The following is a 27824-nucleotide window of genomic DNA, read 5'->3' on the forward strand; positions in this document are numbered from 1 at the left end:
CTCCTTCTACTTCTGTTTGAAGTTGGCCTCTTTTTTGTTGACAGTAAAAATGAAACCCCAAATGTTTGACCCTTTTCTAGGTGCTGTTCAGTAACTGTTTAATGAGCCCCCCACTCCCACCTCATCCATCTTTGGTTTACAGTTCCAACCAGAGGGCAGATAATCTTAGGAAGAGGTAGTTTTAAAATTCTCCTGTCGCTCAAATACATGCTTCACAGTATATGTCTTTAAATGTTTATGTATGTGTGATATGGGAAGAAGTGATTGGAAAACAATTTCAGTGGATTACAGTTTTAAGGATTTGGGAGAAAGTAACCCAAAAAGCTGGAAATGTGATGATAGTCTTATTTTCTCTTTTAGATATTAAGCACCGCCGAATACCAATCTTATTCTTTGCAAACAAAATGGATCTTAGAGATGCAGTGACATCTGTAAAAGTGTCTCAATTGCTGTGTTTAGAGAACATCAAAGATAAACCATGGCATATTTGGTAAAGTTTTATATTTACTTTTCATTTTATCATTCTGAAAAAAATCTCCAAACTTTTAGGTTTTTTTCCAAGCTCACTTTATAAGTGGTAGGATGTAAGGTAAAGATTTTGTTTTATAGAATTGTGGCTTGCAGGTATTCATTAATATATTACTGTTAAAACCTTTTCAAATCTTTTCAGGGCTAGACAAATAAAAACAACTCTTTAAAAGAACAACTTAACCCACTTACTCACCCAACTTCAGCCACACTGATTTCCTTCTGCACATTGAATCAGCCAACCACAGTCCCACCTCAAGGTGTTTGTACTTGTTACTCCCTTTGTCGGAATCATTCTTTAAAATAATTTTCCTGCTTGTTATTTCACTTCCTTCAGGAAAGAGACCTCTCTTAATAACTCTGAAACATCACTATACCTTACCCCTGTCTCTTGTTTTTTCCTTACTTTGCTTTACTTTTGTATTGCCATATGACCCCTTCTTCTTTTCTTTTTTGTTTTATAGTCTGTCTTCCTACACTAGTGCATTAGTACCATGAGAGCTGGGATTTCATTGATTTTGTTTACTCTGTAACCCCCAGAATAGTAATGGTACCTGCTACTTAGTAGATACACAATAAGTATTTGTTGATATGAATAAATAGAAATGCAAAAATTAATCTTATTTGGACATACTAATAAGGTTGAACTCTTAAATAATTAGTGTCTGAAATTATTGTACATTGTTTATTTGGAAAGCAGTTTCTTACTAATATATTTAACTCCAGTGTGCCTTTCTAACAAAATATTCTAACAAGGATAACCAGAAGTTATATATTAGTATTTTAAAGCGTACCACTACCTTATGTTAAATTAACCTTCCTTCTATCCACCTGCTTACCTCTCCGTGCTGGAAGATATCCTTCTCTTGCCATTTTCCCCCTTTTTATAAGAACATATCTATAGAGAAAGGCTGAACACAAAACAAGGAAGTGGTAGAGCTCAGAGAAGAACTTTAAGAGGTAACCTTCGTGCTGAAAAGAGAAGAGCTTGAGAAAGCCCTTGAAAGTTTTCTGTACCCAAGGCTGCATATCTCAAGTAAAACCCTCCTTACTTTGGAAATCAGAGGAAAAGTCAGTGTTTACTAAATGATTCTTGAGTTGGAATTTGAGGTTTTGTGGTATTTGGTTGGTGAAGAAAGGAGGGACTTGGAGTAGAGAAATATCTTAAGATAGAACCTTTGTATTTTTGTATATCATACTTAAATTGATAACATCTGAAGTAGAATAATTTTTAATTTTTGCATTAAGTGTTGTGATTGCTTTGATAGAAAGTACAACGTTCAAAACATGGATCTAATTAGTAAAAGATGCAGTCCTCTTAATTTCAAAGTAGAAATTAATTTTACAAATTGAAAAATCTCTTTCTACTTAAAATAATTAGTAATTGAATTTTAACAGATTTATTGTGACATCTGAATAGTTTTTAGTGAGAGAAAAAAGTAACACCTGATGCTAAAAGGATATGGACTTATAACATATTGCCAGTTTCTATATTACACAACTTATAGAAGAATACCAAGTTTTTCTTCTGAATTTATCTAAAATTTTGACTTCTCCTTAATTCAAACTGGACATCTCACTACATTCCAATTAGTGTTTCACTTGTTAAGTTTGTTTTTTATCTTTTGCAATGTTTTTAAAGCATGTATGAAATTAAAAATACATTTATCCATTAATTTTAGAGAAAGAAAGTAGCACTCAGTGATACAGAGATAAAATATTGCATCTCTCTTGTCTTAGGTACAAGTAAATTTGGTCAGTAAAGAAGAGCTCATAGAGAAGTATAGTCTGGAAAATTAAAGGAAAAATTTTTTGGTTTATTTTTGACCAGTGTACTAAACATATAGTCAACTCTGATTTTCAGGTCTGATTGTGTTATTGTTCTTCCAGTGTGTTCTTTGACTAAGTCCCTGGTGTGGTATATGTACGTATTTGCTTTTTAACTATCTTGTGAGGGAGACAGATAATAAAACAGGTAAATAGATGTATAAAATGTCAGTTGGGAGGATGAAAAAAAATGAAGTAGAATAGTAAGAGAAAGAATAATGGATGTGGTCCCTCTCTGAGATCTAATTGAAGTCAGGGAACAATTCACACAAAGGTTTAGAGGAATAACTTTCCAGATAGAGAGGCCAGCAAGTGAAAAGGCTCTTGGATGAGAATGTGCCTGGTGTTTTCTAGGAACAACAAGAAGTCCACGCTGGCTGGAACAGAGAGATCTAGGGCGAAATTGTAGATGAGGCCACTGAGAAATAACCAGGGGCCATGTCACATAGGGCCTTGTAGGAAATGGTAAAGACTTTGGCTTTTATTCCAATTACAAGTCTTATGATTTATTTGAAAGGAAAGGTAGAATTTAAACATTTGGGAATTATTAGGAAAAGATGCAGGGTTTTTAGTAGGGTAGTGACACCTCCACCAAAGGGGAAGGATTTCTTCATGGTACTGTACTCTTGTTTGGGACTAGAAGTTTGTGATAAAATCAATACATTGATCTTACTTGATATAAGTATTTCAGTTACTGATGTTTTGCCATTAATATAGGTAATCCATAGTTTGCTTTGAATAATTGTGTATCTCATGCTGTTTGTTTCTGTCTTCCTATTTTAAAATAATTCTATGATAAGTCATATTCTTAGTCTAACAAGTAATTCCTTGGAAATAATTTCTGTTTTGATTAGAATCCAATTAACAGCTTTAAGGTAATTGAGTACATTTTAAAATCATGCTTCAGCACACTAAAAGGAACCCTAATCATTCAGAAAATCTAATTATGTATACTAATTGTTATTATACGATTATATTTTGAAAGGAAATAACTATATCAGAACATGTATGAGAAGCTATTAGTCTGAGTCTTTGAAAAGGATTACTTGATACCCTAAAAATCTTCTGCATTTTATTATTTTAGTTTATATAACTTTTTATTATTTATAAAATAATGTCACAGTAAGGATTTAGGTTTACTCTCAAGAATGGAAAGACAATGAAAAGACCCTGTGTTCAGTGTTTTATATCCATATCTCAAATATTTAATTCTTACAATAATCACCTGAAACCAGTGGTGATATTCCCCCATTTTACAGAGGCAGAAACTGAAGGCGGAAGAGTTAAACAACCTATCCAGGTTTTTGAAGCCAATAAATAAAAAACTATGGTTGAAATCTCCTGGTATTTTTTTATTCTACCAGTTTACCAAAGTTACAATTACAGGTTTATGCCTTTTAGATATCAAACTTCATGTCAAATAAAGTCACTCCGTCCTATGGCGAAATTACAACCTAAGTATAGCATTTCTAATAAATAAATGCTGTTGAATCATTGGGGCTGGTAGGGTGGTGTATTCTATAACACTTTTCCGCTACTGCGACAATAACTCAAAGTGTATGTTTCGTTAATGCCAGTCTGAGTAATATTCCTAGAATAGTAACTTTTTAGTGATACACTTTTCCAAATGTCCATATAAACTATGAATAATTTTCTCATGTCTTGCTCCTGAACACTTAGACTTTTATATTCTATATATATTCAGTTTCAGTGCTTAGCCAGTTTTGCTCAGATATGTTAGTAGAATATATTAATTTGCTATATGGCAAAATTGTAATTATTTATTCTTATAGTTTTATGATGTAATGAAATGGATTTTTTTTTACGGATTTTATTGCAGTGCTAGTGATGCCATAAAAGGAGAAGGATTACAAGAAGGTGTAGACTGGCTTCAAGGTACATCACAAAATACTGTGCATCTTCAGCCTTTGTTTCCCTTCCATTCACGTTTTCTTTCCTCTTTTACATTTTATTTTTATTATATCACTGCCTTTCTTCCTCTTGTTTCCATTTATTTCTGCTATCAGAAAAAACAATACAGTAAGTATCCAATACCTTGCTCCATTTACTTCAATTACATTTTTATAAAGGATTTATTTAAATAAAGTGCTTACATCAACATACATGACATCTCTAGAAAATAATTTTAATTTATGGCAACAAATTTCTGTCAGATCTAGTAATAGAAGCACCTTTGAAGTTTGGGACAAATTTTAGACCTTACTGTCAATAACTAAAAATAAATCTTCATGGCATGTATCATTCAAGAATCATGCTATACTCCATATGTAGCTCCATTTATTCATGGCGTGTTTATACAACTTTTAATACTCATATTTAGTATTATATATACTGGTATTCTATTAATGTTTTGTAATCACAGGTCTATTTGTTATTCATCACAATAGCTATCATAAATTAAGATATATTGCTTTACAACGGTGTGTTAGTTTCTGCTTTATAACAAACTGATTCACTTTGTTATAAAGCAGAAACTAACACACCATTGTAAAGCAATTATACTCCAATAAAGATGTTTAAAAAAAAAAAAGATATATCATTTTTCCTAAGGTTACATTGTCTACTAGACACAGGAATGGATTGAAGCACAGTGACCCACAGAGAGCAACAAAATGTGAATGTGAATGAAACCAAGTTCTATAGGTCCTTCTTATTACAGGACCCTTGAAGGTCAGGCCAAAAAATTTCCATTTTTGAGCAAGACAGTTGAGGATGATTTCTATTAGGAATCTCCCTACCCTGAACAAGGGTGAATAACAAGAGATTATAAATTCTAGCTGTAGTCTTGTGGCTATAAATTTAATTTCTTCTACACAACCCTTTTAATTCCAGTCATTTGTGTTTTTTTTTTCTCTTCTGTATGTCATAGTGGATCTAAGAGTAGCCTGCTTGTCCATACATAAAGAGACATGGTATTTCTTTGGTTCAAAGTACTAAATGTACATCTGATAAATATTTCTATGTGTTATTAGTAAAATGTGGTGTTTTAGTTAACTGCACAGACCATTGTTTTTTTTTTCCCTTTTGTGTTGTCATCATGACATTTACCATTAAACTGCAAAGAACCTTCTAGTTATATTTTACAATTAAGTGAGACTTAACTGAGAACCTCTAGTAGTTCTCAGAAGAGCTAGTGGGATTTTTCTGTGAACACACCAACTTCATTTCCTAGACTGTGCAAAGAAGTGGTCAAAGTGACCACTCTGGGACTGATTCCCACGTAAAACAGATAGGTTACAGAGGAACATTACAGAGAAGACACTAGAAGCATATTTTCAGCCCTTATTTCTTATTTTACAAGTGCTTATTATTGTTCACAGTGGAGATATAGCATGGATGGAAACCCCACAATTGCTCATAATATAGTAATTCAAAGCACAGTACTTACTGAAAATAGGTTGATGGTCATCTGGATTTTAAATTGTAGATCTCTCTCTTTTTTTGGGGGGGGGGTGTTATTTTGTCTGTAACAATGAGGCCACTAGGTGTCAGTAACGATCCAACATCACAGTGCCACTTGCCAACTCTGGTCTTACCTAATTTTTGTGTCTTTGACTTTTCTGATCCATTATCTTTGCATCTTACCTCCCAAGTCTTTGTAAGAAGGATACTTTATTGGAAAAATTTTTGTGCCCTTGTGTTACCATATTATTTTATGTAACCTTTACAACAATTCTCTGCAAAGTAAGTAGTAGTATCCCCATTTTATGTGGTCAGCGTGGAATAGTAGTAAAAAGCACTTGGGCTTTCAAGTCTAGCAGATTTATTCCACTACTTATTAATTATTAACTAATGTCTCTAATTATCTTATAAAAATAATTTTCTTCATCTGTAAAATTAAAAAATAAAATTTCAAAAATTGCCATACAGATTAAATGAAATACTGTATGTGTTAAAGTGCCTACCATAAGAAAGCACTCAAAAAGTGTTAAATTTACCCTTTTACCTAACTTCTCTATTTAGTAGAGGAGGAAACTTAGTATGTAGATTTAAAAGTATATCAGTTTGGTTTTGAGTAGGAGATCCTTTGTTCATAATTTCTGTGTAACAGTAAATAGTTTACATTTTTGATGCTCCTAACTGTCTCTCTGGATTTGAAAAGAGGGGAAAACCTATATTGCAAAATAGGTAGCAGTAAATATAGGAGACTAGTCTGTGCCTGTAACTGTTAACTTATTAGCCAAAAGTTTTTCTGTAAATCTGTGAAAGATGTTCTGAACTTATATCTCTTCATTTTCCTTGCAAAATTCTGAAATTTCCTAGCATAATAAACCAGAAGGCCTCTGGTTCATTTTGGACCAGTTTAATCTTATTATTTTAAGTTTAAGGTTGAAAAATTGGGGGTAAAGCATTAAATGACACATTTTGTGCCACGATTCCATTCTCTTTTGGAAGGATTCTCAATAATTACCTATGCATTACAGCCCAAAGACAAGAACCCATGAGTAGACTGTGAAATATTTTTTAAAACCACCAGAGAATATACAGAAACCATTGCAGAGGTAAAGAGAGATCTTTATAAAAACAAATCCTCTCACGTGACTAATGAAACTTATTCATTCTATCACTTTATCTGTATGTGAAAAGTTAATAATGCTTCCAGGTTTTAATATAAGAATTTTATAAACTATGCATATGAGTATTCCAATGAAAGACCGAGGATTGAACACACACTTAGTTTCATCCCCTCTTCAGATCTCACTAACAGTAAAGAGACTTTTGTTTAAAGCCATTTAACCCAAAAAGAATGGGAGCGACAAAAAATGGCAACCAAATTTTGGAAGCCAAATATCTGATGAATGTTGAATAACTTAACAGACCTGAGAAAGCGGAATTCGAAGCTAGCACTGGAGAAAGCTGGAAAGCATCCTAATTTACATTGCAAATCCCCTCAAAGGCTCAGAAATTGAAGGAAATTGGAAATAAGGATGAGGTGAGACGGAAAGGAGAAGACAGTTATACATCCTTGCCCCAAAAGCAGATTGAAGTTTCATTCTTTGCAGAGAGTCAAATAGTATCCCTGGACTGGAGAACACCAAGCACAAGTGTATGTTGGCATGCTGAACTGAAAATGAGGAGCAACGGAAAGTTTCATACTGAAGGTTATAACTGTCTTCTGCCTTCTCCTATTTCTCCTAGAAGACACTGGCAATAGGTAGGAGATAGCAAGTCAACTTTGAGGAGTCAGACCAGACTAAGAGAAAAGACCTAAAGGTGTTAACATCAGAAATTCTCAAGGAAATGGCTTAGCTAGATACACTAGACTGAAGATCACTTTTGACAAGCCTCACACATGTAACAAAATTCCAATCAGCTTTATCGTGTTCACTCATACATATGAGAAGATAGCAAAAGATCACCAAGTATTTGAAGATCAAAACATTAGAATTATGGAACATAAACAAAAAAAGCAGATTAGAAGAAGACTATTTAGGGAGAACATTTCAAAAAACTATTAGAGTAGCTTCAAAGAGATAAGATAGAATGTATTACTTTCATGAATATGACAAGAATACTACTTGAAAAAGAACAAAGAACCAAAAAAATGAGTTCTTGGAAAATAATAATAGAATAGTAGAAATGGAAAACTCAATAAAAAGAAGATAAAAAAGAGACAATCTCTCAGAAGGTGCAAAAAAGACAAAGAATGGAAAGAAAAGATAAAGTAAGGAGTCATTTTAGGAGGCTCAATAACCTAATAAGAAGTTCTAAAAGAGAGAACAGAGGAAAATAGAGGGGAGAAAGTCATCAAATAAATCATCAAACAGTATTTTCCAGAACCGAATGATGAGTTTTTAGTTGCAAGGCCCCTTGAGAGCCCAATGCAGTGGATGAAAATATTCCCACACCAAGGTGCATCATTATTAAAATCAACACTGGAAGACAGTGGAAGATTCTACAAGTTTCCTGAGAAGAAAATAAGAGGTTTCATCTAGAGGATAAGGAAACAAAGTAGCAACAGACTTCTCACCAGCAACACTTGGAAGCAAAGCCTGGAAGAATCTAAGGAGAAAATAATATTCACCAGCAGTATCAGTGTATTATAACTGTATAATTAAGACCTCTTCAGCCATGTAAAGTCTCAAGAGTTCACTTTCTATACCATTTACTAAGGTAGCCACTGAGGTGTACTGATCAAAAACAAAAGAATAAACCAACAAGAAAAAATAAGGGAAATAGGAAAATCTGCACAAGAGAGTTGGGAACTAATCCCTAGGATGATAGTGGAGATCCTAGAGTGATAATGAAAGATCTCATATGAAAATAACTGGGCAAACATGGAGAACAACTGGTTCAGATTAAAGAGTTTTGCACAAGACTAAGGGAGAGTTCTTCAAGAAGGTGAAATTGATCGACTGTGTATTAGGCTTCATAATAGTAAAGGTTGAAACAGGGTGAGAGTAGTGGGATTGAATTAATGTTAAGTATATTTTTTAAAAAAAGCTAAGGCAGGGTTGGGGATGAAGAACAATTAATAACTGCAGGGAAAACAAAATGTAGTAGAAGAAAGGAAAAGTAACTGGGGTATATCACTCGTTTCAGCTGTGACTAGCATTCACATAGTCATCCTATTGATGACTACATTACTGTGTTAGGAAAATGGGAGTATTGGTCACATGATGAGCGTGGCAGAAGAACGGTGTACAAGCGTGTGAGAACCGAAGCCCCTTATTACATTGAAGGAACTGATATTTCAAGAAGTAATAATACAAGCATATTATTTAGACATACACAGGTAATTACCTAAAAGGGAGTTGAAAGTAGTTGCCTGTGAAAGGAGAAAGAGGGGATGAGGCAAGGGACTGTTTTTTTTAATACAAGCCTTGTAGAACTAGTTGATTTTAATTAGGTGCATGTACAATGACAAAAATAAAAACTATAGTGTGAATTGTGCTTTTAAAAAGAAAAACGTGTACACATAGGTTTCTACCATGTTCTTATAGATATGTCTTGGATTACTTTAGAGAATGGGTTTTGCCCTGTAGAGACTGATAATTTTTTATTTGGTTTTTATTATCAGATCAGATCCAGGCTGTGAAGACATGAAAAGATAGTATTTGGAAACCTCAACAATTTTCAATTCAAGGAATATATATTAAGGCAAACTGAATACTTTAAATTTTTTGAAAGTTGTTTTTACATCTAAGAATACTTGATAATCTTCTGCTTGCATTTTTGGACTCTGAATGAGGTTTTTAAGAACATAAGACTTCAGGGATGCTAATCTGGCCATTAATTATATGAAAACTAAATGTTTCCTGAAGGTCTCCCTCCCCAGAATTATCAACTTCTTGAAAGGTCTACATTTGATTGTAATTAGAATGTGTAAAGTCAGAGTTATCTCAGTATCTCATCTTGATTTATGATATCTTTAATGCATTTTATTTTTTTAATTGTCTTCTAAAAACTTAGCTTATGATATGACTTTGTAGTATGATTGTGCTTGTGAAAAAGAACTTGTAAATATTTATAAGGGACCATGGGTAATTAATATATATTAAAGTTTTGCTATATGTCACCATCAATAAAACATAAAATGTAATATACAAACTAGTGTGCTTTATATGCTGAAAAGAATAATGCTGTGTTAATATGGGATTTGCTGTTTTACTGTCAAACATTTGTAAATTACCTGAGACCAAGTTAAGCTGAATTTATTTATTCAGTGAATAAAACACTGAATAAATAAATGAAACATCTCTGTACCTATTACTAGTTTGGCATTGTCCTAGGCAATGGTGATACAAGGTAAATAAAACGTATTCCTAATCCTCAGAGAACTTAAAATTTAATGAGGGAGAATTTGAGAATCTTTTTATACAGAGTATCTAATTTTATTTCATTGGCTGACTGAAAATATTGCATTTTAAGATTAAGAGGTATAAAAATGAATTAATGTGATTCTTCATAATTATTACAACTGACTTATTCTTTCTTCCTTTAAAATGTCTCCAGTTTACTGCAGTACTTTGTTAAAATAGACTGTGACTCACCAACTCTGTTTTTCCTGAGCATAAACTGCTACAAAAATGTTTTTTAGAATTTTAAACATATCTCTGCCATCTACTGTATGCAAATTGTGTTACTTCTCACAACTTAAAGACCGCTTATAATTGTAAACTCTAAATAGAAGCTTTCATTTTTAATTAATCACTGGGAAACAGTGGATAGAGCAATGGTGTAAATCCTAAAAAATATTACATATAAAGAAAAACTGTAATATACAATGTGTAACATCATAAATATCATTAGCTGTGAAAATGATAAAAACAGAAGACAAAAGGTAAGTGAGTAATAAAGGTGTATTATGATAACTACAGTAGTGGTATGTTTCACAGAGATTTGAATAAAATAATTTTAAAACTACAGTAAAAGTTCTATAATTCAGTTTCTCTTAGTCCAGAAATCCCAGTGATTTCGAATTTGGCATATTGAAAGTTATCCAGAATATTCCAGTGATCCAGCATTTTAGCTAGCTTGCCAGCCTCTCATAAATTGTTTTGATGAAGATACAAAGTGAGTCTCATTAATCTAGAGCTGCCTCAAATATAAAAAAGACATGAAGATGAAAACACTGTAATTCAACAAAAAATACCTAATATGCTATAACTATTTTAGGAGGATGGAGAAAAGGGTGTTTTAAGAGAATTCAAATCCTCATCTACCATAAGGTAACAATAACAATAATAAAAGCTATCACTATATTTTGAGCAAGATATTATTACATGTATGGGATTTTGCATCATATAATCCTCATAATAGCCTTATGTAGTAGATTCTAGTGTTTGTTTTATAGACAAGGAAACTGAGGCCTAAAAAAAGGTTGTTTAAGGTCACAGAGCTAGTAAATGGTGGTGCTGGGATTCAGAACCAAACAATCTGTTTAAAATGGATGATTCAAGAGCTAAGAGTATTACTGATTTTAGAAATATAGAGGTATCTGCCATAAGAATAGCTAAAAGGATGGGAAAAATCTCTCACTGGGGTGGGAGACCAGGATTGGGGTGCTGGAGGTCAGGGACAAGGGACTGCTGTTTTTTTCTTTTTGCTTGTTTTAAGTCTATTAACACTTCAAAATTTAAACTCTGGGCAGGAATGACTATGATAAAAATAATTCTTGAAATTATGTTGATTTGTTGATGCTAAATTAGTATTCCACAAACTACAGTAATTCACACCTATGCAAATATGTAGAAGAGAGCTTACTAACTGCTTCCTTTGTTTTCATGACCTCCAGATCTAGTTTATAGTCTATAAACATCCATTCGTACTCTACATTTTCATGTAAAGATTATGTAGAAGCAAGTTGGGCTACAGTGGTCACAGCACGCCATGTGTGTATACACTGAGGTTATTGCATTTGTATTTAACATATTATGCAATTAAAATTTATTGCATTAAAGCTCAAGCAAGTGTTTTTTTATGTTTAGACATCACTGTGTTAACAAAGTTTAATTCATTAAGCTCCACATTTCAATGTGACACCTCATAAAATGTTCAAAAGTTAGCCTATTGTATGTTTTGCATTTAAATATTTATAATGTGGCCCTATTCAGCCTGTGCCTTATAAATCACAAAAGAGCTGAGTTGTATATATTTTTCATTTATAGGTTGTCTGCTAAAAATTATGAATTGCCTTCTGATTACTTAAGTTATTTTTTTCCCACCGTATTGTGATTTCCATAAATATATGTAGTTACTCTAGAGAAAACTTAAGGCAAATACATTCTGCATGTAACTCCGGTACATTAAAATACTGTAGCATTTTAACTGATTTGCTTTCTGATTTTTCCTTCTTGCTTCTTAGTTAAAAAATAAATAAAACCAATATTAAATGCTCACTTAAACGGATGTTAAAATAGGTTTGTTCATTTCTGTGACTGGAAGGAAATACTTTGACTGAGAAATGGTTATGGTGTTTAATTAAATGTTTCAAGTAACTTATTTATTACATTTTTATTGTGAATCTTTCTCATTAAGGATGTTCCTTCTGGGGTTTGCAAGGAACTGCCTCAGGACCATTACTGATTCTTCCCTCTGATCATTCGATTTTAATGCCACACTTGGCAGCTTCATCAACATATAGTATTAAGCTTTTCTCTGGTGATTTAGAATAAACCAAAAAGGACAAATTTAATTCTTCACCAAATTTCAAGTCACCAAGTAATGCTAGAAGTCATAGAGGAGTAGGAGGTACTTTGAAAATAAAATTTGGTTAGAAATATGGTAGTAATAATTAACATTTTTGTGGTTTTTACTATGTGCCAGGCACTTTCTAAGCATTTTATATATGTATATTAATTCATTTAATCATCATAACATAATATATATATAATGGATAACTAATAAGAACCTGCTGTATAAGAAAATAAATAAAATTCAAAAAAATCATCATAACAACTCTATGAGGTAGGCGCTATTATCTCTATTATGTAGGTCACGGGTCAGCAAACTACTAATCTGTCTTTGTATGGCCCTTGAGCTAATAATGGTTTTACATTTTTAAAGCGTTATTTAAAAAAAAAAAAAGGCAACAGATACCGTACGTGGCCCACAGAACATGAAATTATTTACTGTCTGGGGCTTTACATAAAAACTTTGCCGACTCCTATCTTAGATGATGAAAGTGAGGCAAAGGAGGTTAAGTAACTTGCCTACAGTCCCATTGCAAATAAACAGAAGACCCCAGATTTTGAGTCTAGACTATCTGGCTCCAGAATTTGTGTTCTTAACCTCTACAAGGTTTCTTGAAGAGCTAAAGAGCATTCTAAAATGGAATAGAACAATTTGAAATTACTTCTTTCTTAAATAATTATATTAAAGATGAAAAATTAGATGCAAATAGCTGAAAAGTAATGCTCATTGAAATCCTTTTTTCCCCTCCAGTTATATTGATGTCTTGGCCCTCTGACGTCTTTTTCCTTCCTTTTCTTTAAATGGGTGGCAACAGATGGGGCTGATTGTGAAACATCAGACATGTTAATGTTTCAAAGTTTAATCACACACAGATTATCCCCAAACATCTGGCTTGGTCTTCCAGATTTCTCAGTGACTTTTACCAATATTTTGAGTTAACTGATAACTAGTGTTGACAGTCTTGAAACGTGGTAAAATGTAGACGCATTAATAATCCAATTTGTGGATATGCATTTTAAGTTGTGACCCCAAGTAACAACTATAGCTAAAAATATTTTCTTAATTGCAAATATTTTATGGCTTTGCCTCAGTGTTTTAATTTTTGCCATTTGACTATTGGAATAGCATATATCCATAAAGGCCTAGGCCCAGAAATCAGTGTGTATGTGTGTGTGTGTGTGTGTGTGTGTCTCATTCTCTTTTGGAAAACTTTATAAACTCTTCCAATTATTTAATGAAATGTTATAATGTTACAGTAAAATATTACTGAGATAGGTTTACATTTCCTCTAATTGAGAGTAATCATTAATGTTGGAGTTAAAGCCAATTTCACATTAAGCTCTATTTTCTTAGGCTCAGTGTGTGCGTGTGTGTGTACATCAGAATGCACCATCCTAAGGTCATAGGAAGCTCTCACTTCACTCATTTTAGTGATCACTAACTATTTCCCCAGGGCTTTCTTGGGAAGGTTTATAGATATATCCTACAGATACGTTATTCTTTCTGTGTTGTAGGGTTTTTTATTTTGTTTGTTTTTGTGATGCTCTTAAATGTGATACATCAGTTCTTGCTGTTTCTGGAAACTATATTATCTACTTGATAGAGTTTTTACTGCATTTTTTAGATGCTGGATTATTAGTGTATTAAGTACTGTCCACTAATTCCGTGAGCTTAATTTATAGATTCACAACATATCGCTTATCCCTTTTTACATTGTAAAACCCCCATACTGTGACTAATTTTATTTCATTTATACATAGCAGGACAAAATTTCTTAAGAACAAACAAAATGATTTCCAAGACCCTATATCAACATGGTATCTTGTTAATGTTAAAATTTGTTTTTCTCATTTGAAATACATCTAACACAGAACTATTTTTTAAATATTAATGCTATGTTTGCTGATTAAAAAGTGTGTTGGTCTCTATAAAGGCAAGAGGCAGTATTTTTCTACTAATTAGACCTTCAGATGTAACAAGCAGATATATCAATACTTATCACAGAACTTGTCTATGTGGGAAATGGGTATAAACTTAAGAAATAGACTATAGTTCTTTCTTAAAGAGATCAGGACAATTCTGAGGCTTCGCCTCCATATCAGGAGGTCTTAGTCTTTTTTAGGAATAGGAATAGGGCTTGCCCTACAGTAGAATAGGATTCAAGCAGCAACTTTGTCTAGGAAGCCTACAATTGTATTTCCTTTTAATATAAGAGTATTACTAGTGCCACAAAGAAGACTTTATTTGCATTTAAAGATTATACAGTACTCGGTATTTAACTTAATACATCTTTATTTTTATTAGATTTATTTAAATATCTGTCTTACGTATCCTACCTTCCAGAAGAAAACTGAGGAAGAGTATCTACATCCTAAGGTCACATCATAATAAAATGAAAAACCGTAATGCTAAGTGTCTTATTCTAAGGAAACTTTGAGGTTATTCTCTTAACTCATGGTTAGTTTTTATTTTTTTCATCTCTTTTTCTTTAGCCTTACTTCAAATTGTTCTTCAAAAGGCATAAGTTAATATCGATATATATGCATTTATTAAGATAATCCTCTAATCAACTACAATCAGAAAAAATTTTTCATAGTGTAACTCAAGTGTAAACTCTCTAATTATAAAGGAGGTACCCAAATCCTTACCTTCTCTTCCTTCTTACAGAAAATAGTATGGAGTGGGAGGGTTCAGTGGTGCCCTGGATAAAACTCAGATCTGGGCTAACTCACAGAAAAATCATGATTTCAGATTGCTTCCAAGTCCTTGTAGCTATCACTGAGTAGATGGCTCTCTAAAATTGATAGCACATTTGCTTATTCCAGTAAACCCGGGTCACAACTTGGAAGCCAGAATGTGAACACATTAGGGAGGGATTGACATGGCTCTGCGTAATAATGTAAATCACTTCACAGACTATCTTATATTTAGAAAAATTGTTTCCCTCAAAATTATTCTAGAATTTGACTCAGTACTTATTTTAGAGACATGTGCATAACCTTGATTTGCAAGGGCAATAATTGTGTCTTGAATGTTTGAGTCTTTACCATAATCCTTTATTGAGGAAGCTGATGCATTTCATCTTCCTTTTTTACACATCCTAGTCACTCTTGTTTTGAATATCCACTCACCACCTAAGATCCTTTTCTCTGCTGGTTTCTGTCCTAAGTGTTTTCTAAGCAAGTATATCAGTTCCTAGGGTTCCCTATGGAAAGTCTTAACATATTCTATTTAATTGAACCATATGGCATTGCCATTTTGTAGGCCCAAAGCAGCTGAATGATAGCACTTTCATATGGTTCAGTTAAAGTCACCTGGAAACTTCTGAACAGCTTAATTTTTCAGTAAGTGTCAAAGAAATCAATACCTAAGCAGCCACAACCTAGGCTGGCCCAAAAAAGACCTGTGGTTTTTTTGGCCACAATACTTTGTAGTTCCATGCCTCAAACCAAACCAGTAATCTGAGGGATTTCTTAATTTTTAAGGTATATATCATTTCAGACACATTTTATGAGCCATTTCAGATTCTCTCAGACTCACCATCTCTTGTTTCAGCTGCCACTGCTTGTAGGCTCCAGCCAACTATATGTAGGTGCAGAGCACCCTATTTTTGTTCCCATGCCCCCACCCCTACCATTCCAAAACACACATAACCCAGCAGGGGAACCATTGACAGGTGGTAGACAAGAACTAGTGAATAAATTCTTCCCTCTTTCTATTTTTCCTGTCAATCATGGACAGTCTAGAGACTCACCATATATAGCTTCTGGGATGATTACTCTGACTCTAACAATTAGTCACACTTAGCAGCGACCAGCTCAGTAACACCTCGCATTGCCACTCTCCTAACCTGCTTCATTCTCCTTTCCCATAACTTTACTTCCTAATAAATTAATACAGAGTCTCTCTGCCTCAGCAATGCTTTCTGAGGAACCCAGGCTATATCCAACAATATTCTCAAATTTTCATCAGTCACCTATGGCAGAATACATGCTCAAGTTTGAGAAGTATTCCCCTTGGACTTTTCTTTTTTCATTTTTATGTTTTAAATGTTTTTAATATTTATTTTATATTGGAGTAGAGTTGATTAACAATGTTGTGTTAGTTTCAGGTGTACAGCAAAGTGATTCAGTTATACATATACAAACATCTATTCTTTTTCAAATTCTTTTCCGATTCACGTTATTACAGAATATTGAGCCGAGTTTCCTGTGCTATATAGTAGGTCCTTGTTGGTTATCTATTTTAAATATAGCAGTGTGTACATGTCAATACCAAACTCCCAATCTATCCCTCCCCCCACCCCGGATAACCATATGTTCGTTTTCTAAGTCTGTGAGTCTGTTTCTGTTTTGTAAATAAATTCATTTGTATCACTTTTTTTTTTTTAGATTCTACATATAAGTGGTATCATATGATATTTGTCTTTCTCTGTCTGACTTACTTCACTTAGTATGTTAATATCCAGGTCCATCCATGCTGCTGCAAAGGACATTATATCATTCTTTTTAATTGCTGAGTAATATTCCATTGTGTATATATATACCACAACTTTGTTTATCCATTCATCTGTCAATGGACATTTAGGTTGCTTCCATGTCTTGGCAATTGTAAACAGCACTTCAGTGAACAGGGGTGCATGTATACTTTCGAACCATGTTTTTCTCTGGATATATGCCCAGGAGTGGGATTGCTAGATCATATAGTAGCTCTCTTTAAAGTTTTTTAAGGAACCTCCATACTATTCTCCATAGTGGTTGTACCAATTTACATTCCCACCAACAGTGTAGGAGGTTTCCCTTTTCTCCACACCCTTTCCAGCATTTATTGTTTGTAGACTTTTTGATGATGGTACTTCTGACTGGTGTGAGGTGATATCTCATGGTAGTTTTGATTTGCATTTCTCTAATAATTAGTGATGTTGAGCATCTTTTCATGTGCCTCTTGGCCATCCGTTTGTCTTCTTTGGAGAGATGTCTATTTAGGTCTTCTGCCAATTTTTTGATTGGGTTGTTGGTTTTTTTGGTATTGAGCCACATGAGCTGTTTGTAAATTTTGGAGATTAATCCCTTGTTGGTCACATCATTTGCAAATATTTTTTCCCATTCTCTAGGTTGTCTTTTCGTTTTGTTTATGGTTTCTTTTGCTGTGCAAAAGCTTTTGAGTTTAATTAGGTCCCATTTGGTTTTTTTGTTTGTTTGTTCTTATTTCCATTACTCTAGGAGACGGCTTGAAGAAGATATTGCCGCAATTTATGTCAGAGTATTCTGCCTATGTTGTCCTCTAAGAGTTTTATAGTATCTGATCCTACATTTAGGTCTTTAGCCCATTTTGAGTTTATTTTTTTGTATGGTGTTAAAGAATGTTCTAATTTCATTTTTTTTACATATAGCTGTCCAGTTTTTTTTTCCCTGGGTCCTGGTGCACACATGACCTTGTGTGTGTCCTCCAAGAGTGGAGTTTCTGTTTCCCCCAGTCCTGTGGAAGAATTCCTGCGATCAAACCCCTCTGGCCTTCAAAGCCAAATTCTCTGGGGGCTCTTCCTCCCATTTCCAGGCCTCCAAGCTAGGGAGCCTGATGTAGAGCTCAGAACTTTCACTTCTGTGGGAGAACTTCTGTGGTATAATTATTTTGCAGTTTGTGGGTCACCCACCCGGCGGGTATGGGATTTGATTTTGTCACGATTGCGCCCCTTCTACTGTCTCATTGTGGTTTCTTCTTTGTCTTTGGTTGTAGGGTATCTTTTTTGGTGGTTCCAGCATTTTTCTGTCAATGGTTGTTCAGCAATTAGTTGATTTTGATTCATCTTCTCCATAAGAAGATGTGAGCTCATGTCCTACTCTGCCATCTTGTCACCAGGATCATCATTTTTTAAATAGACTTTATTTTTAGAGCAAATTTAAGTTCACAGCAAAACTGAGCAGAAGATACAGAGATTTCCTACATAACTACTGCCCCCACGTAACGCATATATCCTCCCACACTGTCCACATCCTGAAGCCCTAGGATTTTGAAGCACGTAAAAGTCACCCTCAAGTGAGCATAGTGATAAACAGTTGATCAAAAGCTACCTTGGAAGTTCTGGCTCTGGGTAAGTTAGAGTAAGTACACTCCATCCTATCCCCACCGAATGCAACCATAAAACCTGCATAGACCAGCTATTTGAATGCATGGACCAGCTACTTGAGGACTCTGAGTAGCAGTCAGATTGAAGAAGACCAGAATTTAACATACCACAAGACCAACAGTGAGTTTACCCATTTTTTCCCCTTTGGTAGCCCCTCTACTTGGGCTTAAGGCTGCTGAAAACCCAGAATTGAGAATCTGTGCAGACAGAGCTCCAGAGAAAACCTGATTTTGGCTCAAAGAGTGGGAAGGGAGTCTCCTAATGACCAGCAAAAATTAAGAAAATACTCCATTTTCTTTTTCTATGTTTTCTTGTACACCAGCTCTCAAACAATCTGAGGGTGTCAGCAGCAGCAACAGTAGCAACAGTGGCAGTGGCAAACCCACAGACACCTAAAATTCTGAGGAAAGGGAACCTTCGTGTACAATCACAGGAGCTGTGGTCCCAAGAGGATGTGGTAAATCCCATTGCTTTTGTTCTCTCTGTCTTCCCACTGCTTGGCCCCAGACGGGCATATTCATAGGAAGTGTATGGTGGAGCAGGGCACATAAAGCCTCAGCTTTCTAGCTGGGAGGTTAAAAAAAAAAAAAAAAGTGGGGGGAGCCCCAGGAACTAAAGTACAGAGGAGATTGGGAGAGGGAAGAGATCAGCAAAGTAACCCCATAAAGTTGCTTATGAAATCTCAGTCTTGCCCTCAGTGTGGGTCTGAGTCCAAACAGCATACACAGACTTTGAGAAGTAAACTATGACCCAAATCCAAGATTAGCTACTGGGTGGCTCACACATGGCCTAGATATGAATAAAAGTCTGGAGGTTTTTGAAAACAGAAATAACATTGAAATATGACTCCCACAAGTCTGGTTGGAACTTTTGGCCTGAATCTAACCAGAATGAAGGCCTGCTAAAGAAAAATTATCAATAATCTCCATAGAATTTAAATAAGAGGGATTTCCCTAGTGGTGCAATGGTTAAGAATCTGCCTGCCAATGCAGGGGACACGGGTTCGATCCCTGGTCTGGGTATAGTTGAATTACAATTACAATGTTGTGTTAATTACTGCTGTATGGCAAAGTGACTCAGTTGTATATGTATATGCGTTCTTTTTTTTTTTTTTTTTTTTAAACATCTTTATTGAAGTATAATTGCTTTACAATGGTGTGCTAGCTTCTGCTTTACAACAAAGTGAATCAGTTACACATATACATATGTTGCCATATCTCTTCCCTCTTGCATCTCCCTCCCTCCCACCCTCCCTATCCCACCCCTCTAGGTGGTCACAAAGCACCGAGCTGATCTCCCTGTGCTATGCGGCTGCTTCCCACTAGTTATCTATTTTACATTTGGTAGTGTATATATGTCCATGACACTCTCTCACCCTGTCACATCTCACCCCTCCCCCTCCCCATATCCTCAAGTCCATTCTCTAGTAGGTCTGTGTCTTTATTCCCATCTTGCCACTAGGTTCTTCATGACCTCTTTTTTTTTTTTTTCCCGTAGATTCCATATATATGTGTTAGCATACTGTATTTGTTTTTCTCTTTCTGACTTACTTCACTCTGTATGACAGACTCTAACTCCATCCACCTCATTACAAACACCTCCATTTCATTTCTTTTTATGGCTGAGTAATATTCCATTGTATATATGTGCCACATCTTCTTTATCCATTCATCCGATGATGGACACCTAGGTTGCTTCCATGTCCTGGCTATTGTAAACAGAGCTGCAATGAATATTTTGGTACATGACTCTTTCTGAATTATGGTTTTCTCAGGGTATATGCCCAGTAGTGGGATTGCTGGGTCATATGGTAGTTCTATTTTTAGTTTTTTAAGGAACCTCCATACTGTTCTCCATAGTGGCTGTATCAATTTACATTCCCACCAACAGTGCAAGAGTGTTCCCTTTTCTCCACACCCTCTCCAGCATTTATTGTTTCTAGATTTTTTGATGATGGCCATTCTGACCGGTGTGAGATGATACCTCATTGTAGTTTTGATTTGCATTTCTCTAATGATTAAAGATGTTGAGCATTCTTTCATGTGTCTGTTGGCAATCTGTATCTCTTCTTTGGAGAAATGTCTATTTAGGTCTTCTGCCCATTTTTGGATTGGGTTGTTTGTTTTTTTGTTATTGAGCTGCATGAGCTGCTTGTAAATCTTGGAGATTAATCCTTTGTCCGTTGCTTCATTTGCAAATATTTTCTCCCATTCTGAGGGTTGTCTTTTGGTCTTGTTTATGGTTTCCTTTGCTGTGCAAAAGCTTTTAAGTTTCATTAGGTCCCATTTGTTTATTTGTGTTTTTATTTCCATTTCTCTAGGACCTGGGTCAAAAAGGATCTTGCTGTGACTTATGTCATACAGTGTTCTGCCTATGTTTTCCTCTAAGAGTTTGATAGTGTCTGGCCTTACACTTAGGTCTTTAATCCATTTTGAGTTTATTTTTGTGTATGGTGTTAGGGAGTGTTCTAATTTCATACTTTTACATGTACCTGTCCAATTTTCCCAGCACCACTTATTGAAGAGGCTGTCTTTTCTCCACTGTATATGCTTGCCTCCTTTATCAAAGATAAGGTGACCATATGTGCGTGGGCTTATCTCTGGGCTTTCTATCCTGTTCCATTGATCTATATTTCTGTTTTTGTGCCAGTACCAAACTGTCTTGATTACTGTAGCTTTGTAATATAGTCTGAAGTCAGGGAGCCTGATTCCTCCAGCTCCATTTTTCGTTCTCAAGATTGCTTTGGCTATTCGGGGTCTTTTGTGTTTCCATACAAATTGTGAAATTTTTTGTTCTAGTTCTGTGAAAAATGCCAGTGGTAGTTTGTTAGGGATTGCATTGAATCTGTAGATTGCTTTGGGTAGCAGAGTCATTTTCACAATGTTTATTCTTCCAATCCAAGAACATGGTATATCTCTCCATCTATTTGTATCATCTTTAATTTCTTTCATCAGTGTCCTATAATTTTCTGCATACAGGTCTTTTGTCTCCTTAGGTAGGTTTATTCCTAGGTATTTTATTCTTTTTGTTGCAATGGTAAACGGGAGTGTTTTCTTAATTTCACTTTCAGATTTTTCATCATTAGTATACAGGAATGCAAGAGATTTCTGTGCATTAATTTTGTATCCTGCTACTTTACCAAATTCATTGATTAGCTCTAGTAGTTTTCTGGTAGCATCTTTTGGATTCTCTATGTATAGTATCATGTCATCTGCAAACAGTGACAACTTTACTTCTTCTTTTCCGATTTGGATTCCTTTTATTTCTTTTTCGTCTCTGATTGCTGTGGCTAACACTTCCAAAACTATGTTGAATAATAGTGGTGAGAGTGGGCAACCTTGTCTTGTTCCTGATCTTAGTGGAAATGGTTTCAGTTTTTCACCATTGAGGACAATGTTGGCTGTGGGTTTGTCATATACGGCCTTTATTATGTTGAGGAAAGTTCCCTCTATGCCTACTTTCTGCAGGACTTTTATCATAAATGGGTGTTGAATTTTGTCGAAAGCTTTCTCTGCATCTATTGAGATGATCATATGGTTTTTCTCCTTCAATTTGTTAATATGATGTATCACGTTGATTGATTTGCGTATATTGAAGAATCCTTGCATTCCTGGAATAAACCCCACTTGATCATGGTGTATGATCCTTTTAATGTGCTGTTGGATTCTGTTTGCTAGTATTTTGTTGAGGATTTTTGCATCTATGTTCATCAGTGATATTGGCCTGTAGTTTTCTTTCTTTGTGACATCTTTGCCTGGTTTTGGTATCAGGGTGATGGTGGCCTCGTAGAATGAGTTGGGGAGTGTTCCTCCCTCTGCAATATTTTGGAAGAGTTTGAGAAGGATAGGTGTTAGCTCTTCTCTAAATGTTTGATAGAATTCGCCTGTGAAGCCATCTGGTCCTGGGCTTTTGTGTGTTGGAAGATTTTTAATCACAGTTTCAATTTCAGTGCTTGTGATTGGTCTGTTCATGTTTTCTATTTCTTCCTGGTTCAGTCTCGGCAGGTTGTGCATTTCTAAGAATCTGTCCATTTCTTCCAGGTTGTCCATTTTATTAGCATAGAGTTGCTTGTAGTAATCTCTTATGATCGTTTGTATTTCTGCAGTGTCAGTGGTTACTTCTCCTTTTTCATTTCTAATTCTATTAATTTGAGTCTTCTCCTTTTTTCTCTTGATGAGTCTGGCTAATGGTTTATCAATTTTGTTTATCTTCTCAAAGAACCAGCTTTTAGTTTCATTGATTTTTGCTATTGTTTCCTTCATTTCTTTTTCATTTATTTCTGCTCTGATCTTTATGATTTCTTTCCTTCTGCTAGCTTTGGGGTTTTTTTGTTCTTCTTTCTCTAATTGCTTTAGGTGCAAGGTTAGGTTGTTTATTCGAGATGTTTCCTGTTTCTTGATGTAGGCTTGTATTGCTATAAACTTCCCTCTTAGAACTGCTTTTGCTGCATCCCATAGGTTTTGGATCGTCGTGTCTCCATTGTCATTTGTTTCTAGGTATTTTTTGATTTCCCCTTTGATTTCTTCAGTGATCACTTCGTTATTAAGTAGTGTATTGTGTAGCCTCCATGTGTTTGTATTTTTTACAGATCTTTTCCTGTAATTGATATCTAGTCTCATAGCGTTGTGGTCGGAAAAGTGTATATGCGTTCTTGTTCATATTCTTTTCCATTATGGTTTACTACAGGATATTGACTATAGTTCCTCGTGCTATACAGTAGGACCTTGTTGTTTATCCATCCTATATATACCGGATCACATCTGCTAATCCCCAACTCCCAATCCAACCCTCTCCCACCTCCCTCCCCCTTGGCAACCACCAGTCTATTCTCTATGTCCTTGACTGTTTCTGTTTTATAAATATGTTCATTTGTGTCATTTTAGATTCTACATATAAGTGATATCATATGGTATTTGTCTCTCTCATTCTGACTTACTTCACTTAGTATGATAATCTCTAGTTGCATCCATGTTGCTGCAAATGGCATTATTTCATTCCTTTTTATGGCTGAGTAGTATTCCATTGTATATATGTACATCTTCTTTATCCATTCATCTGTCAATGAACATTTAGGTTGTTTCCATGTCTTGGCTATTGTGAATAGTGCTGCTATAAACATAGGAGTGCATGTATATTTTTGAGTTATATAGTTTTGTCTGGATATATGCCCAGGAGTAGGATTGCTGGAACATATGGTAATTTTTTAGTTTTCTGAGGAACCTCCATACTGTTTTCCACAGTGGCTGAGCCAACTTACATTCCCACCAACAGTGTAGGAAGGTTCCCTTTTCTCCACACCCTCTCCAGCATTTGTTATTTGTAGATTTTTTAATGACAGCCACTCTGACACGTGTGAGGTGGACCTCATTGTAGTTTTGATGTGCATTTCTCTAATAATTAGTGATGTTGAGCATCTTTTCATGTGCCTATTGGCCATCTGTATTTCTTCTTTGGAGAAATGTCTCTTTAGGTCTTATGCCCATTTTTTAAAATAAATTTATTTATTTATTTATTTTGGGCTGCATTGGGGTCTTCATTGCTGCACGTGGCTTTCTCTAGTTGCCGCAAGCAGGGCTACTCTCTGTTGCAGTGCGTGGGCTTCTCATTGCGGTGGCTTCTCTTGTTGCGGAGCTCGGGCTCTAGGCGTGCGGGCTTCAGTAGGTGTGGCTCGCGGGCTCTAGAGCGCAGGCTCAGTAGTTGTGGCGCACGGGCTTAGTTGTGGCATGTGGGATCTTCCCGGACCAGGGCTCAAACCCATGTCCCCTGCATTGGCAGGCGGATTCTTAACCACTGAGCCACCAGGGATGCCCCTATGCCCATTTTTTGATTGGTTTGTTTTTGTTTTTCTGATATTGAACCACACGAGCTGTCTGTAAATTTTTTAGATTAATCCCTTGTCAGTCGCATCATTTGCAAATATTTTCTCCCATTCTGTAGGCTATCTTTTAGTTTTGTTTATGGTTTCCTTTGCTGTGCAAAAGCTTGTAAGTTTGATTAGGGTCCATTTGTTTATTTTCGTTTTTATTTCTATTGCCTGGGAAGACTGACCTAAGAAAACATTGGTACAATTTATGTCAGAGACTGTTTTGCCTATGTTCTCTTCTAGGAGTTTTATGGTGTCATGTCTTATGTTTAAGTCTTTAAGCTATTTTGAGTTTATTTTTGTGTGTGGTGAGAGGGCGTGTTCTAACTTCATTGATTTACATGTGACTGTCCAACTTTCCCAACACCACTTGCTGAAGAGTTTGTCTTTTTCCCATTGTATATTCTTGCCTCCTTTGTTGAAGATTAATTGATCATAGGTGTGTGGGTTTATTTCTTGGCTCTCTATTCTCTTCCATTGATCTGTATGTCTGTTTTTGTGCTAATACCATGCTGTTTTGATTATTGTAGCTTTGTAGTATTGTCTGAAGTCTGGGATGGTTATGCCTCCTGCTTTGTTCTTTTTCTTCAGGATTACTTTGGCAATTCTGGGTCTTTTATGGTTCCATATGAATTTTAGGATTATTTGTTCTAGTACTGTGGAAAAGGTCATGGGTAATTTGGTAGGGATCACATTAAATCTGTAGATTGCTTTGGGTAGTATGGCCATTTTTACAATATTAATTCTTCAATCCAAGAGCATGGGATATCTTTCCATTTCTTTCAATCATCTTCAATTTCCTTTATTAATGTTTTATAGTTCTCAGTGTATAAGTCTTTCACCTCCTTGGTGAGGTTTATTCCTAAGTACAAAATTACTTGTTATGTGAAAAACCAGAAAACTGACCCATTCTCAAGGGAAAAGATAATGGAGGTCAATACTGTGAAGACTCAAATGGAATGATCAGATAAGGACTTTAAGGCAGCTATAATATCTCAATGAGGCAAAGGAAAACCTGCTTATAACAAATGAAAAGATAGGAATTTCAGCAGAAAAATAGAAAATATAAAAAGAAAGTAAATGAAATTCTAGAACTGAAAAACACAATATCTGACATTAAAAAAATCATAGAAATCATTCATTTCATAGAATGAAAATGACAGAGAAAATAAGCAGTGAACTCGAAGATACAGATCAATAGAAAGTGTTCCATCTGAAAAAGAGAGAGCAAGAAATATTGAAAAAAAATCATCAGTGCTTCAGGATCCTGTGGGATAATATCAAAATTTTAAAAATATATGTAATAGAGTCCCACAGGGATAGGAAAGAGAGAATGGGACAGAATATATTTTTGAAGAAATAATGGGTGAAAAATTCCTAAATTGAATGAAATATATAATTTATAGATTCAAAAAGCTTAGCAAACCCCAAATAGGGTTAATACAAAACAAACAAAAAACTAGGTGTATGAGAGCAAATTGTTGGGACTTCCCTGGTGGCACAGTGGTTAAGAGTCCGCCTGCCAATGCAGGGGACATGGGTTTGATCCCTGGTCCGGGAAAATCCCACATGCCGCGGAGCAAGTAAGCCTGTGCACCACAACTACTGAGCCTGCGCTCTAGAGCCCGCAAGCCACAACTGCTGAGCCCGTGTGCCACAACTACTGAAGCCCACGTGCCTAGAGCCCATGCTCCACAACAAGAGAAGCCACTGCAATGAGAAGCCCACACACCGCAACGAAGAGTAGCCCCTGCTCTCCGCAACTAGAGAAAGCCCGCGCACAGCAACGAAGACCCAACACAGCCAAAAATAAATTAATTAATTTTAAAAAAAGAAAGAAAAAATTCCTTTAAAAAAATAGCAAATTGTTGAAAACTGAAGAAAATCTCAGAAACATCGGGGTGAGGGGGTAGAAATCAACATTATATACAAAGTAACAGTGTTACAAACTACTGTGGATTTCTTATCAGGAACAATCTGTGCCAGGAAACAGTAGTACAATATCTTTAAAGTATTGAGAGAAAAAAAAAATGTTGAACCAGAATTCTAAGATAGAAAACTAAGAAAAAATTTCACCATTATATCTGCACTACTATAAGAAATGTTCTTCAGGCTGAAGGGAGATGATACTAAAGGGAAACTAATTTTCAGGAAACAATGAAAACCAATTAAATGGTAAATATTTGGGTAAATGTAAAAGACTTTTTTCTTTAATGTCCTTATGTTTAAAGCAAATGTTTAAAGCAAAAAGTGTAGCATATTCTTATGGGTTTTGTAATGTATGTAGAGGTAATACAAATGACATATGACACTGCAATATAACTGATGCAGGTGGCTTATAAAGGACCTAAACAGCTTCAAAACTTCTACATTTTACATGGAGTGATAGAGTAATAATTCTAGTAGACAGTGTAAATTAAGGATGTGTATTGTAATTCCTAGAGCATCTATTTTCAAAATTTAAGAGGTATGTTAAAAAGCCAATAAATTAAAATGGATTTCATCAAGTGATCCAAGTAAACATCATCTGCAGTGGGACAAACTGAAATCATGTACACCAGCCATGAGAAGAGCATGACATTACTTTTGTGGTATTTGTATGAAAAATGCATAGCCTGACTCTAAGCACAAGGAAACACCACACACCCAAATGGAGGACTGTCCCTGTAACATTCAAAAGTGTAACAGTCATGAAAGTCAAGGAAAGACTGGCACTTCTACAGAATGAAGGAGACTAAAGATACTTGACAACTAAATGTAATATGTGATTCTGGATTGGATCACTTTGCTGTGATGAACATAAACGAGACAATTAGCAAAATGTGAATGGGGCCAGAGGATAAGATGGTAAAATATAGTAACATTAATTTCTTGATTTTGAGGGTTGTGTTGTGGCTATTTAGGATTTTAACAGAATGGTCATATTTGTAAGTTATATCAATACATCAAAGTATTTAGGGGTGATAGGACATCATTTTGAAATCATACTTTCAAATGATTCAGGGAATAAAAAAGGGTCTTTGTACTATTCTTGTAGTTTTTCAATAAGTATGAAATAATTTCAAAATGAAAATTATCTTTAGATAAAAATAATTTTATACAAAATAGTAATATAGAGTAAGTGACATTTTACATAAGAAGAACCAGAATAGAATACAGTAGATTTGAGTAATTTATTTTCAAAAAAGAAAGTCTAAAATTGTATAACATAAAAATCAACGGCCTGAATATGTTGACAACTGCAAACAGTATGGGAAATGTGAATATATTTATTATATGAGTTACAGATCTCTTGAAATTTGTAGATATACTATTAGACAA

General features: G+C 35.0%; 1 protein-coding gene across 3 annotated transcripts in view; it reads left to right on the forward strand.

Annotated features, from left to right (window-relative positions):
• ARL6 (ADP ribosylation factor like GTPase 6) overlaps positions 1–27824 on the forward strand; it is a 63288-nt gene that overhangs the window by 33421 nt on the left and 2043 nt on the right. For 2 of the 3 annotated variants that reach the window (XM_061193001.1, XM_061193002.1), the window contains exons 6-7: positions 361–490; positions 4196–4251. In XM_061193001.1, the coding sequence (XP_061048984.1) occupies positions 361–490; positions 4196–4251 (186 nt within the window). Of the gene's footprint in view, positions 1–360; positions 491–4195; positions 4252–9397; positions 9857–27824 lie in introns of those variants that run through there. The other variant, XM_061193003.1, reaches the window with a different exon arrangement.

Source organism: Eubalaena glacialis, chromosome 6, assembly GCF_028564815.1.
Source record: "Eubalaena glacialis isolate mEubGla1 chromosome 6, mEubGla1.1.hap2.+ XY, whole genome shotgun sequence".
NCBI classification, from domain to species: Eukaryota; Metazoa; Chordata; class Mammalia; order Artiodactyla; family Balaenidae; genus Eubalaena; species Eubalaena glacialis.